At 49.9% G+C, this 16,586-nt stretch overlaps 1 protein-coding gene across 1 annotated transcript; it reads left to right on the plus strand.

The window, feature by feature from the left end:
* The first annotated feature begins 248 nt into the window (after window positions 1–248).
* On the plus strand, window positions 249–4,313 carry LOC118713038 (spermatogenesis-associated protein 31E1-like). The gene has a single exon (XM_036427387.2). It carries the CDS (start codon window positions 249–251, stop codon window positions 4,311–4,313), a length of 4,065 nt encoding a protein of 1,354 aa, XP_036283280.2.
* The last annotated feature ends 12,273 nt before the right edge of the window (window positions 4,314–16,586 follow it).

Here is a 16,586-nt window from a genome sequence, read left to right on the forward strand (position 1 = left end):
TCCATCATGTGACCCAGTGTCCTGCTTTGCAGCCTGCAGAGAGTGCCTGCAAGAACTAGAGGAGGCTCGGAGCCTCATTTCTCTTCTTGGAAGGTAAAGCATCTTCCCTTTCTCCCCTGAACTGATGTGACCCGGGGCTATAGGCGGCCCTGAACTCACCTGGTTGGGGGCGAGGGGACATGGGTTTGGGTTTGGCTATGGCCCTGGGTGAGGGACAGCAGGAGATGGGGAAGTCAGCATGGGGGCCCATGGAGGACCCTGCACCCCAGGTGCCTGCCACCTCCAGGCCTGCCCATGTGCTCCTGGCTGCAGCCTGTGCCTCCATCCCCTGCAGCCACCTGGGGAGGCCCCCCGAACAGGGCAGCCTTCGTCAGTTCTCCTGTCAAGACTCTTCTGATGAGGTGTGCAAAGCAGCGCCCGCTGGAGCACACCTGCCCGGAGAAGCCCCTATGACTGGTGGAGCTCCTCTGCCCGGGGAAGCTCGCATGGCCAGCGGAGACTCTCTACTGGGCAGATCCCACCTGCCCAGCGGATCCCACCTGCCCAGCGGATCCCACCTGCCCAGCGGAGCCCACCTGCCCAGCGGATCCCACCTGCCCAGTGGATCCCACCTGCCCAGCGGAGCCCACCTGCCCAGCAGAGCCCCTCTGCCCAGCGGATCCCACCTGCCCAGCGGATCCCACCTGCTCAGCGGAGCCCACCTGCCCAGCGGATCCCACCTGCCCAGCGGAGCCCCTCTGCCCGGCAGGGAGCCTGTGGAAGATGCTGCTCCCGCCATATCCCCATTGGCTTCTCTGGCTCCTCTGACACCGTGTCCTCTACCTCTGGCCTCTTCCCTGTCAACAGAACATCAAGACCAATCTGACTTGAAGGGCACTCCACTGGGTACCATTGCGCAGAGCTCACCCCCCAGTAATGCCCTTGTGCCACTTCCCAACCGCGCCATCATAGGTGTTGGCAGCTCAAGCCGTGCCATTTCAGCCCTGACCTGGTGGCAGGAGGCCGCCCGAGCCTTGTACCTCTCAACCTCATCACAGTGCAAGTCCCAGCAAGAGCAGCTGTCCCACCACCCACCCGAGGCCTCCCTCCGGGGAGACCCCGCAGACAGGCAGGAGGAGCCTGGGAGCCTCTCAGTTCTCAACCCTGGCGTCCAGAGGCTGCTGGAGATTCTGCTCACTAAGAGGGCAGAACGGAAGACGTGGCAGGAGAAAGGAAAGGAGGGGTCACTTCCCAAACCAATGGACCCGGGATGCCACCTGCGCTCTTTGGGGAGTATGTGGAAATCCCTGGGTGCTGAGCAGGACACCACAGCCCCCCAGCCCTTCTGGAGCCTGAGGGACAACCAAGAGCAGCTCTCACACATCAAGTTCTTGGAGGAGCATCTGCAGCGGAAGTACAGCCAGCTCTTCTGGGGTCTCCCCTCTCTGCACAGCGAGTCCCTGGTGGCCACTGCCTGGGTTTCAAAGAGCTCTTCTTGCCTACAGCCTCTTTCAGTTTTATTCAATGGAAACTCGAACAACTTCCCAGTTCCAATTCAGCTTACAGCACCGGCAGGGCTTTCCCAGGCCCCGCCCTTGCCCTTTCCTGGGACCCAACTCCAACCCCAACCCCTGAATGGAAACCTGACCCAGGCCCAGCCCCCATCTCTGGCTCAGATCCAGACCCAGAATATCAGGGCCTCCCTCTCAACCCGACCACCTTCTTCTCCGCACCAGATGGGGACCTTTGAGGTATCTTGCCCTACAGCCCAGAACAAAAATCCCCCTTGCATCCCAATTGAAATTCAACATCTGGAATGTTCCTGGTTGCAGAAGCAACAGCAAAGGGAGAAAGCTTTGCCCTCTGTGACCAAAGGAACCCAGGACGTCTTTAGCCAACCCACTCCCAACATTCCCCAGAATAGTGGGGTCTCCCAAGGCCATGGGCCAGTTTCTGATTTTCAGAAAGACTTTATCAGCCCGAATTTCCAGAAGCTACATCTTCAAAAGAGGCTCGTGGACGATGAAGGGCGTGGAGGTCTGCACTTCAAGGTCCAGGTGTCTGTGGAATTGAAGCAGCCTCAAGGCCAAGTCCCGTGGGTGTGTCAGGCACAAGACAAGCAGGGGCCCTTGCATCAATCTGTGTTTGCAAATAAAAGCAGCCAGAACCCACAGAAGATGGAGTCCGGGTGCCAGAGAAAGTCCCATGGGAAGGACCAACCAGGGAAAGATACCAGTGGGGGTCTACGGCAATGTAGGAGGAGGAAGAACCCAAAAGGTCTTTCCAGAGACTCGGCCATCTTTATAGTGGAGGCTCTGGGGATTAGCTCCAAAAAGAAGTCAGAAAGAGACTTGAAGCCCTCAAAGAGTAACCGGGGAACTTGCTTACCCAGAAGCACAGATCAGAAACACTCAGAAAAATTCATAAAAGACGATTTGGTCAGGAAGTTAGAGCAGATCGATCAGGACTTGGACCCTCTGAGTGGGGGGCAACCCTGGCTTGCTAACAGCCATGCTTTTTTCAAGGGCAACACTCACACTGAAACAAAAAATCTGGCATCCTTGGAGAGTCAGGAACATTACGTGAACACCTCCTATGAGCCTTCCTTCCTCAATCCAAGCACTCGACAGACATTGGAAGAACATCTTCTAAAGTTTCAGGGGAGGCAAAAGTGTGGCCTGCCCCTCCAGGCCTTTGAGCCCATAAATCTCAGGCTACATGAGGCTCAAGATATGCGCCTTCCACAGTCCCCCTTGCCCACTTTAATTGCTTGTGCACCTGAGAAACACTCAAAAGCCAAGTTCACCAAGGCCTTGGGAAAACCTCGTCAGGCCTTTTCGGAAGAGATGTTAACAAAAGAGTCAGGTCGCCTCCCCACCTCCTCTGTGTCTGCAAATAAAAGCACCCAGTGGTCATTTGAGCAAAGCCAGAAGTCCATTAAAGGGACATCGTCTGGTTCTGGCCATGGGCTCTCAGAGGCACCTCGGACTAGAGAGGAGAGCAGGCTGCCTTCTCAGTCCCTCACACCCAGCCTCAGTGGAAAAACCCAGCAGAGTGGCACTGTCATGGATGGTAAGAAGAAGAGCCTGAGGCCAAATCCAAGTTCAACAGTAGCCAGGAAGGAGTCCAAGCAGGAGAAAGGGACTCAGACTCCAGAAGATCCCTGCCAGAGGCCAGCAATGCTAAACATGAACGTATCATCCCACTCTTTTAGGGCTGAAGAGTCCAGGAAGGCAGAGGAGGCTGAGAAGGACCCTGCTTGGGACATCATTATGGGACCCAGTGTGCTGGGCAAGGTCCAAACCACTACAACGGATATGAAGATGTCAGGGTCTCCAGGACCCAGTCAAAGGTCCTCACCACCTGCAAAAACAGTTGCCCAAGATCCAAAAGAGCCATGCCTTACCACAAAGATGGCCAATACGTTTGAGCTCCAAGGGAAGGCAGGGCCGGGGAGCCAGCTTCCAGGAGGCCATGCCCGCAGCTTGTTTCTTCCAAACTGTTGCAGTGATGTCCTCCTGCAAGACTATGCCACCGGCATGCTCATCCAAGACGACGTCACCAACGTGCTCCTCCAAGACCCTCACACGGACGTGCTCCTCGCTGCTGACATCTTGGCTTCTCACTGGACCCCGTGCGGTTCCCAGAGGAAAAACACCAGCGGGGACAAGCCAGCTGCCCGGGAGCCCTATAATCTCTTATGGAGCAGACAGAGCAGCCAGGGGCAGCAGGCACCTCGGCTATCAAAAGTTAAGACTCTGTGGAAGAGCCAAAGAAAAATGTCGGTCCCCACGGATGAGAGGGAGGACCAGAGGAGGCCCAAACGAGGACAGCACAAAGAAAAGCTGGCCGGACGGAGGACCTCACAAGCCAGAGGGATGAGCAACCCTTCTCAGGTGAGGGATAAAGGAGACATCCGAGGGAGGAAATTCCCCCAGCCCCTGCCAGAGGAAGAAATGGCTTTTGTAGAATCCAACTGTACTAAAATGATGCAGCGCCTGCCAGAGGAAGAAGTGGTTTTCGTGGAAAGCAACTGTACAGGAAAGAGGAGGCACTGTCTTCAGGACCAAGGACCAAAAGACCCCCTTCAGAAAGGCCGGCCTGCCTCAGCCATTGGCTGGAGCCAGGAACCAGCCCAAAGCAGATCGTGTACGGACACCGGGCCCCTCGGAGCTCAGGCGATCATGACAGCTGTGGGGCAGATCCTGGCGCAGAAATTAGCATGTCACCAAGAACTTCTTGCCCAGGAGGTCAACCAGCACTCAAAACAATTCCAGGCCCCAGGAGGCGGGCTTTCCCACAGGTCCTATCCTCTCCAAAGCAGGGAAGAGTGATGAGAGGGCCTCCGGTCTCCGAGCCTGGAGGTGGAGGAGGACTGAGTGGGGATAAATGGTGATGGAAAAAATAATTAAACAATTAAATTTAAAAAATGGTCTCTCCTCTGGTCAATTGCAATGTGCTTCTCACCTTTTTCCCCTGGTAGAAATTAAAAAAAAAAAAAATTCAGTTCATAGAAAACCTGTTTTTTTCTTGTGAGCACATCCCCTGCACTAATGCCTTCTTCCTGCCATATATTTGTTTCCGAAATATACGATTCTCCTCAAAGCTGGTGGCCTCCGTCTGTGCCCTGAAAGGGGAAGAGAGGGATCAGGGTTCGTTCTTCCTGAGAGCTTGCTTTGGATTCTAGAATGAAGGCAGTCATAGGGGGAGGGTGACAACACTGAGGCACACCCACGCTCACCCCCATTTCCTCAATAATTCATCTTCACAGACAAATGAAAGCATTTAGGGGTTGTCAAGATCTGGCTCAGCTGTCCTCTCCTGCCTTCTCTCTCTACTTGAACTTGTGGGCTACAGGGGGAGGGATTGCAGAGGCTGACATGCCCTCAGGCCCCAAGAAGGGTCACAGTGTGGGAAGGGGCCTTTGGGAGTTGTGCTGGCCCTGAGTCTGGAATTGGGAGAGATCTTGTCCTGGATCTCTTGGTGGGAGGTGACGCCTGCCCCAGGGACCCCTCTCGCCCCCAGGAAGCTGGGATGCTGATGGACCAGTCCAGCCCTGTTAGCTCAGTGCTCAGTGTCCCTCAGTGTCCCCTTCCTCTGTCTTTCTCATGCTCTGGAGCAGCAGTGAGGACTGGGACAGTGAAATGGCAGCAGGGGCCACCGCTGCAATTATGTTGGGGACAAGGCCTTGCATGATGCAAGGGGCCAGGGGCCTCCAGGAGTAAGTGGGCCAGCAAAGAGGATCAATTCGTGCTCACCAGCTGTGTCACCAGCACACCATTAGGCACAAAACAGCTCGTGGCAGGTTTGTGAGGTTTGCTTTATTTTTATTTATTTATTTATTTATTTATTTATTTATTTATTTAATATATTTTATTGATTTTTTTACAGAGAGGAAGAGAGAGAGAGATAGAGAGCTAGAAATGTTGATGAGAGAGAAACATTGACCAGCTGCCTCCTGCATACCCCCCACCGGGGATGTGACCGTAACCAATGTACATGCCCCTGACTGGAATCGAACTTGGAACCTTTCAGTCTGCAGACCGATTTTCTACCACTGAGCCAAACTGGTTTCGGTGGTTTGCTTTATTTTTAAATGTGAAAGGACACCTTTTGAAACAAATGAAGCTTTTTCACAAAGGAGAGAGAGATTTTTGGCAATATTTCTATTACATCATCTGGAATATTTATACTTTCTGCTTAATAATATTAAATAATTAAATGATATGGTTTACATTGCTTCATTTAACATGTGGTATTATCCTCAGATGGTATTATGCCTATCTTCAGAAAGTGCAATAAATAAATAAATAAATAAATAAATAAATAAATCCTGATGTTCAGCTAACATAGCTTAAACTTTTGGACTATTTAGAAGAATTTACATTTCATATAATTCTAAGAAATGCACACTTTCCAAGACTCAGGAGGTTTAGGCTCGGTTTTATTAGTCATTATCTGGCTATAAAACACACCTTGCTTAGAATAATTTCGAAATCTTAGAAAATATGTCTTTAATTTATGCTTGAAATATACATTACCTCAGTCAAATTACTTCAGAACTGGCATTTTAATATATTAAAGAAAGCACACATTTCATCGCCATGCCTATCATAATAATAAAGGTCTCATTCTCTACCTAATACTTTCCAAATTGTGCACCTCTTTCTCATTGGTCATAAGAATCCTGTTGCCCTTGACTTGGTCAAATCTACACCAAGAACAGATGTCAAGCATGTGTCTGGTTGAAGCTCTTAGGTTACTCAGTGACATCATCATGGCACTTTCAGAAAAGAGGGATGAGCTGATGTGGGGCAGATTGAGTTCAACTGCTGCTGGGAAGGATGAAGAGAGAGCACTGAAGATGAGGGGAGTGCCAGACATTTTCTCAGAGGACAGCAGCCCTCTCTGCACCCTTTGGACGGCCACCCTGAGGTGAGAATCCCCCAGCCCTGCCTCCCTCAGTCTCTAGCCGGAGGCTTCACTAGCTAAGCTGATCCAAACAGCAGTATCAACAGAGTGGTGACCAGACACGTACAGCAATGCACTTGGAAAAAAAGCAAAGGCAGCTCAGATGATGCAAGATCCCCCAGATGTCAAGCACCCTGTGCTCGCACACTTGCCCATTCATGTCAGTAACTTTTTAAACATTTGTGATAACAATGCCAGTTGGGCTTCTTCCCTTGGGGCCTCCCTGGATGGATTAATGCAGACAGCTGCTGCTTTAGGCGTTCTGATTGGTTCCTACTGGTTTGGGGCGAAACCAAAAGCTTCTGAGCCAAGAGCAAGGTAGAAGAGCATCCAAGAGCCCCTGGGGAAATGCAGGACAATCAAGAAACCATGGGGAACCTCACCTGCCAAGAGACCTTCCTAGCACCTGGGAGGATTAGAAAGGGGTGGGGGAGGGGAGCCCTCCATTCACCTGCCCCCTTTGCAGCTCACTGGCATCTCATTCAGGATAAAGCAAGAAAAAAAACCTCAGACCTCTGGGACAGAATGCCCCACAAGGAGCCGGCTCAGCATATAATTATCCCCAGGATTGTTTGGAAATGAAGCGGGCTCCATTCTGGGAAGGATGACTGGATTGACAAGAGCCTGGCTTTGTAGCCAAGCAGAACTTGATTAGAATTTGGGTCATCACTAGGAGACCCAGTGGCACCTTTTAATCCGTGTGTCAGATTTCTCATGAATAAAATGGGAACTATAATATCTACTTGTAGAGTAAACGGAACCATGTACGTGTAGTGCCTGAAATAGTTGGGTGTCATAAGTGGTACCTCTTAGGGGGATAGAAGCCTAAGGGGCTGGGCTTTTTTTGATTGGCCAGAAACCAGCCCTCTTATCACCTTGCTGATGATACCTCCTCTTTATCTGTGGACAATGACTACTTTTCTCTTTCTCATGGAACAGTGACCCTCAAAAAATTTCTTTTTCAGGGGAATCATCTGGATTGCTAGTTAAAAATATTCCTTCCCAGGGTCCATTACCCAGACTTTCTACAATATTTCAGTAGGTGAGGATGGGGTCCAGGAATCGGAGTTTTACAAAGAATGCCTGTTCCCCTCCAAATGTAATTCTGAGAAACACTGCTAGTGTTTATCATTCTAGGACTTACAGAATGTTGACAAAGCCTGGTTGATGTAAATGCAAAATATTCTCCCAAAGCCCCAAGTAGAAATGAATACTCCCTAACACCCTTGGGTGTGCAGTTTGCATAGTTATAGCACCCTTTCACCACGTGCAAATGAGACCCAAATGAATCCTTCTTTTGACCCATAAAGAATGTGTTCTGGTGGTGAGGTTGGGAAGAGAGAAAAAGGCCTGGATGCCATAGGGAAATTACCACCAGCCCACAAGACACATGGATTCTACCTTTTGGTCCATAGTTCACTAGCTGTGTAACCATGGCATAGCATGTTAGCATCTCTAGATCTATTTTCTCTTCTGTAAAGTGACCATGGTACTCCCTGTCCTGTCTATGTCTCAGGGATATTGTGGGCTTAAGTGAGATGAACAGGTCATGCAAAGGGCAAGGTGGTTGGTGAGTAAGGAAGACTTAAGTGTTAGAGTATTGATGGGACTGGAAAGTAGGGCCTAGTTAGGTATCAGGTGGCATCTAACCAGGAAAGCAGAAAGGAACTCTCTTGTTTTCAACAGAGAGAATTGAATGCAGGGGATGGAAGATGTTCCATCTAGTGTTGGAAGATGTTCAGCTAACATAACTTAAACTTTATTATTATTATAGGCATGGCAATTAAATGCGTGCTTTCCATAATATGCTAAAATGCCAGTTCTGAAGTAATTTAACTGAGGTAATGTATATTTCAAGCATAGGTAAGAGAGACATATTTTCTAAGATTTCAAAATTATTCTAAGGAAGGTGTGTTTTATAGCCAGATAATGACTAGGAAACAGAGCCTCCACAATAACCAAGATTCATGAGAAAAGACATGGCCTGGAATCAAATTTTTATTTGAACTTTTGGTCAATACTATTTTCCCTTGTCCACAGAGACAGTAAGTATGCACAGGGAATCTGGCCAACCTTCGCCTGAACCCTACCTTTAACAACAGTCAACTAATTAATCAGATATCTTGAGTTTTAGAATTAATCATATCTACCATGCATGTGTTGAAATTTTTAGGTCATTAGAATCCCATTATCTATATTCACTGGGAAATGGCCTCTAAACATATCTTCTCTGATGAAGATGCCTTAGGATGGCGCAGGGACCACATGGGAATGGAAGGAGCCAGAGATGCCTATTCATTAACAGGGATTTCTTGTTAAAGGAGCGCTGTTGACTGTAGTGGTGTTGCTGTCGGCTCCCTTAGAAAACTGCCTACTTATTGGGCAATACATCCCTCCAGGGAGAGAACAAAAGTGAGAAAGGGAAGGAAACACTGAGCCACCCTCTGCCCTGGCTTCCTTATTAATCTAAGCAGACTGAGTCCGATAGAGGGAAAACGCAGCCCCAGGCCCCTATCCTGCCTTTGCGACCAGAGACCACATGGGGCCCATCTCCATTTGCAGACCATCTTGAATGACAATGTCAGGATACATGATCAGATACAACGTGACTCCAAGACCATATACATTGGCATCACCTGTCACACTAGCACGCACCCCCTTCCTCAGACCCCTTCCCAGATTCAAGCTCAGACTCTGAGAATGCGGCTTGGGAGTCTACCATTTTCACAAACTTTCCTAGGTGGTTCTTGCACACATTAATAAGAACACATGGACATGTGTTGTATGAAAAATGAATGAAAGAATGAATGAAACAACAAATGTGGATGTTATCCACAATTTAGCCACTCTTCTACTGAAATACGTGACTGTTTCCACTTGTTCATTTTACAAACAGCGATGCCATGGCTATCCTGTACTGTCACTTTGGGAGCCTGTGCGGGAGTTTCCGGGACTTGTATGTGGAGGTGGATTTGCTGGGTCACCAGCATGTTTATCTTCCTCTTCACCGGAATTAACAAATCACTGTCCAAAGGGTTCACAGCCATCCACAGTCCTGAACCAGCAGTGGATTGGAGTTCTTTCCTGGTTACTTTCTGCCTAACATTTATCCTCATTGGACTTTTTTAGTGTTGCCAGTTTGAAGGCTATGGGGCGGCCTTAGGATGTGACACGTATTAGTGTCTGATTACCAATGAGCTGAGCATCGTTTCATGAGTTTAAAGATGCACATTTTTAAATTGACTTTTTAAACTATTTTTTAGTGAGTTTAAGTAGTGAGGAGATATATATATATATATATATATATATATATATATATATATATATTTTAACCCAGTATTCCCTTCAATAAAGTAAATTTTATTTGAGTGAAAATGACAATATGTTGCGCAAACATTTGTATTTTCTTTCTGGATTTCACCGGTGCAAAATAAGCCCCTTGCCCCAGAAGAGCTCAGGGCATGCTGTGAGATGAAAGTGCAGCTGGGGAAATCCTTAGGAAGGTCCTGCTCTACCCTGGAAGAGACGGGTCACTGCTGAGTCAGGGCAGTCCACCCGGGCCAGCCTTCTTTGCCCGTGGCTTCTGAGGATTGATCTTCCTGTTTCTTCTCTGGGACTGCCGTCTGGTTTTCTTCCTACAGAGGGGACCTTCCTGTTGCCTGCAAAGAAGGACTGTGTGACCCAGATTCTTTGTCTCCCCTGTAATCTTGGGGTCCTCTAGGAGTTCTCTGTAGTTATTGGTAGAAGCTGCGCTAACAAATGCGGGGAAGGCACAGGGTATGGAGAGTCTTTCGCTGATGGTGTCATCAAGAGCAAACAAAGGAACCAGGCCAAGTTAGGGTTAGGCCTCTTCCAGTTGGCTTCACTAAGGCATCAGTCATATTTCTTCTGAAATAAACCTGTCCCCATCTCCACACCCCCTCCTTCTCTCTCTTTGAATTCCCAGGGTGAGTGTTTGTGAGTTTCTCTCTCCTCTTGTCTAAGGAGGCCTGTCCTCTTTCTCAAACCAGCCACCAGAGTAAGAGTCACCACCACTCACAGGAAATACCAGCTAGGTGTGTTGTCACCGCTTATCACGCAGGGAGGTCACTGGGACTGGATTCTCATTAAGCCTGCTGGCTTGGTTTTTCCTAGTCCTGTTTTAGAGCAACCATGATGGGGCGAGGGTGTGTGTGTGTGCAGTGTCTAATTATAATCCCTCCTTTCTGCTGTATTGTCCACCTTTGCCAACACTCATTCTATTGCTTGTTTTACCGCTGGACCAGTCAAGAGCCTAGAGCGGTGATAGGACAAGCAGAGGGACAGGGGCTCTGGGCAGCTCCACAAAGGGGCAGCCGGGCAAAGTGGGGGAATGGGATGAGAGCCCCCAGGTCTCTTTTGGGGGGATTTTCACATCACTGACAAGGATCTACCGATGCCACCCACCCTTCTTATGGAAGTGCCCCCACTGGGGTCCTCTACCCTGAGACACGATGGTTCACTGAGCTGAGATTCTGCATGGTTGATTGTCTACTTTAGTTCTTCAGCAAATGTTTATTGAGTTCCTAGGATGTGTCATACATCAGGCTGGGTAGTATGGGTGGTGGTGAAAGTAATACAGAGAAAACCTGGCTTCATTCCCTCTGTCACTTAGTATGGAGAGCAGACCTTAAGGGATTAAAAGGGACAAGCTAGCTTTGATCTCTGCAGAGAGAAATGTCTGGAACAGAAAATGCTATGGGAACGGGGTCAGAGCTGAGTGCCTTAGTGACAGGAGAGGGGGCTGGTTGGTCAACAAGCAACAGGTACTCAGAGGTAGCACAGCGTCTGGGAATGGAGGCTTCCTGACCAATGAGTTTGCCTCTGCTTGAAGTTTTTATTTTATTTTATTTTATTATTTTAATTTATTTATTTATTTTAAAAAATATTGATATATTTTATTTATTTTTTACAAGAGGAAGGGAGAGGGATAGTTAGAATTATTGATGAGAGAAACATCAATCAGCTGCCTTCTGCACCCCCCCCACTGGGGATGTGCCCGTAACCAAGGTACATGCCCTTGACTGGAATCAAACATGGGACCTTTCAGTCCACAGGCTGATGCTCCATCCACGGGCAGGGCTTTCCTTGAAGTTTTATTTAGAGCTGAGAACTAAGGCAGGTAAAGCACCAAACCCAGAGCACGGCACATAATAGGTGCTCAATAAGATGTTATTTTTCTTTAAACATTTTTTTTTGCCTTTATTGATTATTAGAAAGAGAAACATTAACGTGAGAGAGAAACATCAGTCAGTTAACTTTCTCATGCACCCTGGCTGGGGATTGAATCTGGACATGTGCCCTGTCTGGGAGTCGAACCAGCAACCCTTTGATGCATGGGACTGTGCTCAACCAACTGAGCCACACTGGCCAGAGCTAAAATGTTATTTTTCTTTTCTCCTTATTGTTCCTCTTCTCCTTTCTACCTTTTCTTTTCTTTACTTTCTTTCCCTTCCTCCATTCATTCCTGTATCTGATTGGATTTCACCTCTAGCCCCTTCTTGGCATTAGATAGAGAAGTGGTTGGCAAGCATTTTTGTAAAGGCCCAGGCTTTGTAGGCCGGACAGTCTCTGTCACAGCTGCTCAGCTCTGCTGCTGTAGTGTGACAGGCGCCATAGAGAATGCTCCAGTGGGTGATTCCGATGGAACTTGTTACGGGCACTGAAATGTGAATTTCATATATTTTTTGCATGTGACTACATATTATCTTTCTTTTGATCTTTTCAATCATTTCAAAATGCAGAGGACATTCTTAGCTTGCCAGCTGTACAAAAACAGTGTCTCAGAGGCTCTCGTTTGACTTAGAACAATAGTTCTTAATCTGGGGGTTTGCAACCAACCCCTCTGAGGATCTAAGAAAGTTTCACATTCATTCATTCATTCATTCATTCATTTATTCATTCATACATCCATCTATCCTGCAAGGTGTGTGAGGTCTCCTGTGTCCCTGTCACTGGGGCTGAAGCAGTGAGCGCCAGAAAGTCCTGCCCTCAAGAAGCTTGCATTCTAAACACTAAATAAGCAAGCAAAGCAAGACCTCGTAGGTGATATGAAGATATAAACATGGTGTTCTGGGGGGCTGGGGGACTGGGGGGCAGGAGGGAGTGATGCCACTTCAGGCAGGGCAGGAGGAGCAGGCCTCTCTGAGGGTGAGACATTGGCGTTGAACCCGAGCTGTGAGAAGAAGCATCTGTGAGAAGAGCAGGAGGAAAGCTAGAGGCAGAGAAGGAGCCAGGGTCTGAGTGCTGGGATCCAGGCTGGGGCCAAAGGAGAGGGGGACAGGACAGGCAGGGGCCTCTGCGTCATGATCAAGGTCTGCCCCCACCCCGCAAGCTATGGAATAAACAGGAAGTGGTAAAAGCGATTTGGGCTGAGAGGTGACAAGGTCCGATTCAAATGATTTTGGCTGAGCGTGGAAGCCCGTTTCTAGAAGCAAGTACTTAGGACCGCACACCCCATAGTTTTGCTAATGGTATATTTTTAGGGCTTCAAGGTCTTCCGGAAAGTCCATCTAAGGGAGTCCAAACCTCAAATCAAAAGTCCTGGCATTAAAGAAAGGAAAAGGCGGAGCCTGCACTCCAGAAGGAAATGGTCTGCATGTCCCCGGTAGGCCTGTCTACTTGGAGTCCCTGCTGGCTCTCCTGACAAGGGGCTTGCAGTGAGGGGGGGAGGGGGCTGCTCCAGCTCAGGCACAACCCTGACCTGCGTTGCTGCCATCAGATTGCAGCTCTTATCTGATGCCAGACACAGGGCAGGGACTGTGCAGAAGCCCTGGGAGTGGGGTGGAGGCAGGTGGTGAAAGTCAACCTTCTCTCTCCTAGGTCCTGGTGGTCACCCCCTCCCACCCCCAAACACACACACACACACACACACACACACACACACACACACACACTCACACACACGCTTTCAAGGAAACAACACCCACAGAAGCCCTCCCTGGTGCCCTTCCCAGTAGCACCCCTGCCAGTTACTGCAGTGCCAACCTCTTGGCTCTGCCCTGCTGGGCCCATGCTCCCGGGGCCGTGCCTCTGGGCACTCCTGGTCTTGCAGAGAGAAATGGGCCTTGAGTCAGGCTCTCTGCTCCAACCCAGTGGCCACCTGTGCTTCTGGGGAACTTCGGAGGCTGGGAACCTTCAAAGAGGAGTTAATCACTAACTAGCCAGAGATAAGAGAGGGAGAGGGAAACAATGGAAAAAATGCCCAACCCAGAGCTCAGAGCTCCCTGCCTGCACTTGCCAGGGCCTCGCCCGCCGGAGGAGCTGGCATCAAACGGAGATTGTTCACGAGGGAGAAGTGACATGCCGTCTTGGCAGGGCTGCAGCAACCCGGGACTGAGGGTCTGACAGGGGGCACTGCCCTTCCCCACAGGCCCTTTCCTCCCGCTAAGCCTGAGCCCCAAGGTCAAACGGGGCAGGTGCCCAGAGAGGTCTCCTTTATCTCTATGGTGAGGCTCTCAAGTTCAGATGGGCCCATTTGTCACGGCAGCCGGAGCAGGACACAGAGATCAAAGACAAAGCAGACAGTCTCCCTGCCCTCACCTGCCCGTGGTGGGAAGTGGGGGCAAGAAACAGATACGAATGACACAATTTCCAGGAGTCTACCTGCTAAGCTAGGAGAGGGGAAGACAGACAGGCTGGGATCTAGGAGGAAAGGGCCAGCTCTCCCTGGGGAGGTTAGGAAGGACATCGAGGAATTGTCAATGTCAGCCTCGAGCGTTGTCCTAGGCCCGTGGTCGGCAAATTGTGGCTCGAGAGCCACATGAGGCTCTTTGGCCCCCTGAGTGTGGCTCTTTCATAAAATACCATGGCCTGGGTGAGTCTATTTTGAAGAAGTGGCATTAGAAGAAGTTTAAGTTTAAAAATTTGGCTCTCCAAAGAAATTTCAATCATTGTCCTGTTGCTATTTGGCTCTGTTGACTAATGAGTTTGCCGACCACTGTCCTAGGCACTTCTCATACAGTCTCTCTTATCCCACAACCCCCTGCATGGGAGCGGTTAGCCCTCCTTTGCCCATTAGGCACTTGGTGGTTTACCCAAGGGTACACTCAGCTAGTAAGTGCTGGAGCTGGGATTGGAACCAGGGGCTTCCTGACCTTAAACGACATCCCTTTTTTCCCAACGACTTGGATTCTGGCAAAAACCTAAGTTTCAGACTTCCCCTCAAGCTCTGGCAGCCATTCACACCTTAGTATGAATGATGTGGATGCTTATGTGGCTTCAGGCCAGAAAGGTGGGGGGTGAGGGGTGCTTGCTGAGAGCAGAGAAAAAGGGTCCCCCAGCCAGAGGAAAAAGAGCCAATCTGTGGGCACCTGGTTCTCCTTTTCCCACTTTGCCTACCCTTGCTGACCTGATAGTCTTTCATTTCTGTCTTCTGAGAACTGCCCTGGGAAGCATGCCTGCCTTTCCCCAGATGGTATCAGCAGGGTTCCGCACAGTTACCTCATCATCTTTATTACCTCCTGGCTCTTCAGGATCTTGGAGATAAAAAACGCTCTGCCTCCTGAGAGGCTTTCAGAGAAACACCCAAAGGGCTGCCAGCTGGAGCCTGAGCTCCCCGTGGCCTCTGCCTCCGCTCGCCCAGCCCTCCCAGCAGCACCTCCCGGGCTGGGGGTGTCCCGGGCTGCTCCCGCCATCATTTGGCCAGGCGAACTCCTTCTTTTGGGTCTCAGGGCTGTTCAGGGTGGTTTGAACCAAGGCTAGCCGGATGTGGGAGAAAAGAGTGTTGACTCTTCTGGGGTGGGGGCCCAGGACACAAAGAAGAAGGCCTGCCTTCCCTACTCCAAGGTAGGCCCTCCTTCTACCTGCTGATAGCAGCCAAAGCTTTGGAGGGCCTCGTATGTGGCAGGCACTGGGCAGAGTGCTCAGCACCTGGGAACGAATTAAACCTCCCAATAACTCCATCAAACATTGACTTTTGCCAAAACCGGTTTGGCTCAGTGAATAGAGCGTCGGCCTGTGGACTGAAGGGTCCCGGGCTCGATTCCAGTCAAGGGCATGTGTCTTGGTTGCAGGCACATCCCCAGTGGGGGGTGTGCAGGAGGCAGCTGATCGATGTTTCTCTCCCATCGATGTTTCTGACTTTCTGTCCCTCTTCCTTCCTCTGTAAAAAATATATTTAAAAGACAAACAACAACAACAAAAAAACATTGACTTTTATCAAGCAAACTTGGGACCAGTAACTAGCTCAAGACTGCACTGATGGTGAGTAGCAAAGCTGGGCTTCGAATCCAGGAGATCGGGCTCCAGGTTATGGTCTGGGGCCAGCTGTCTCAGAATCACCCAGAAGCCTGCTAGGAAAGCAGAATCTCAGTCCATCCCAAACTCCCTGAGTCAGCACCTCCATTCTGAGACCTGAGGCATTCCAGTCTGAGAGTTGCTGTCCCTGCTAAACCCGGTAGGAGGGTTGGTTCATTTATTCAAGAGGTGAATGAATCCCAAGCTCTGGACACTGTCCCAGGCCAGTGATGGAGACCAAGAGACAAACACCGTCACCGAACTGCTGGCCGGGCCCTCCGTGTGGAGTGGGGTGAGGTGGTGTGAGCCGGGGTGTTGGCAATGAGACCTTGGCTGAGTCATTTCACCTTCCTGGGTCCCAGGTTCCCAGGGAAGAAAAGGACTCCAGTGCAAGGGAGAGGGGAGCGCCTCCCCCTCTGTAGCCAAAGAGACAGGGCTTTCCCAGCCCTCTCATCCATGACACGAGGCTCCTCTTGGAGGGCCTCCATCCCCTCATTTATTTCTCTTAGTGCAATCCTGCCTCAGCTGTGAGTGGGTAACTTCGGCCACACGTCCAGTGTGGGTAGGAATCGGGTAGGGCGAGTGGCAAGGAGTGGCTGAGAGTCCCACCCTCTGACGTTAGGGACCTGGTATTTTTAGATACGACCTGGACAGTGTGGGTTGTGTTGGGGCTCTCTCTTGCCTTCTGTCCTCTTGTCTTCCTGCAAAAACACTTTGAGACCTTTTCAGTTACCAAGACAGAAAACCAACCCCACGTTAATGCTGGCCAGCCTTTCTCTAGCTCCTAGTCCAAGCCAGTTCCCGCACAGGCCCTTCCCATACATAACGAGACGGAATCCTTCAAACAACCTGAGGGCACATGGGAATCATCGTTACTCCCT

Source organism: Pipistrellus kuhlii, unplaced genomic scaffold (genome assembly GCF_014108245.1).
Source record: "Pipistrellus kuhlii isolate mPipKuh1 unplaced genomic scaffold, mPipKuh1.p scaffold_m20_p_9, whole genome shotgun sequence".
Taxonomy (NCBI): domain Eukaryota; kingdom Metazoa; phylum Chordata; class Mammalia; order Chiroptera; family Vespertilionidae; genus Pipistrellus; species Pipistrellus kuhlii.

Coding starts and splice junctions, on each gene's coding strand:
- LOC118713038 (XM_036427387.2), top strand. CDS start 249: ATGGAGGACCCTGCACCCCAGGTGCCTGCCACCTCCAGGCCTGCCCAT.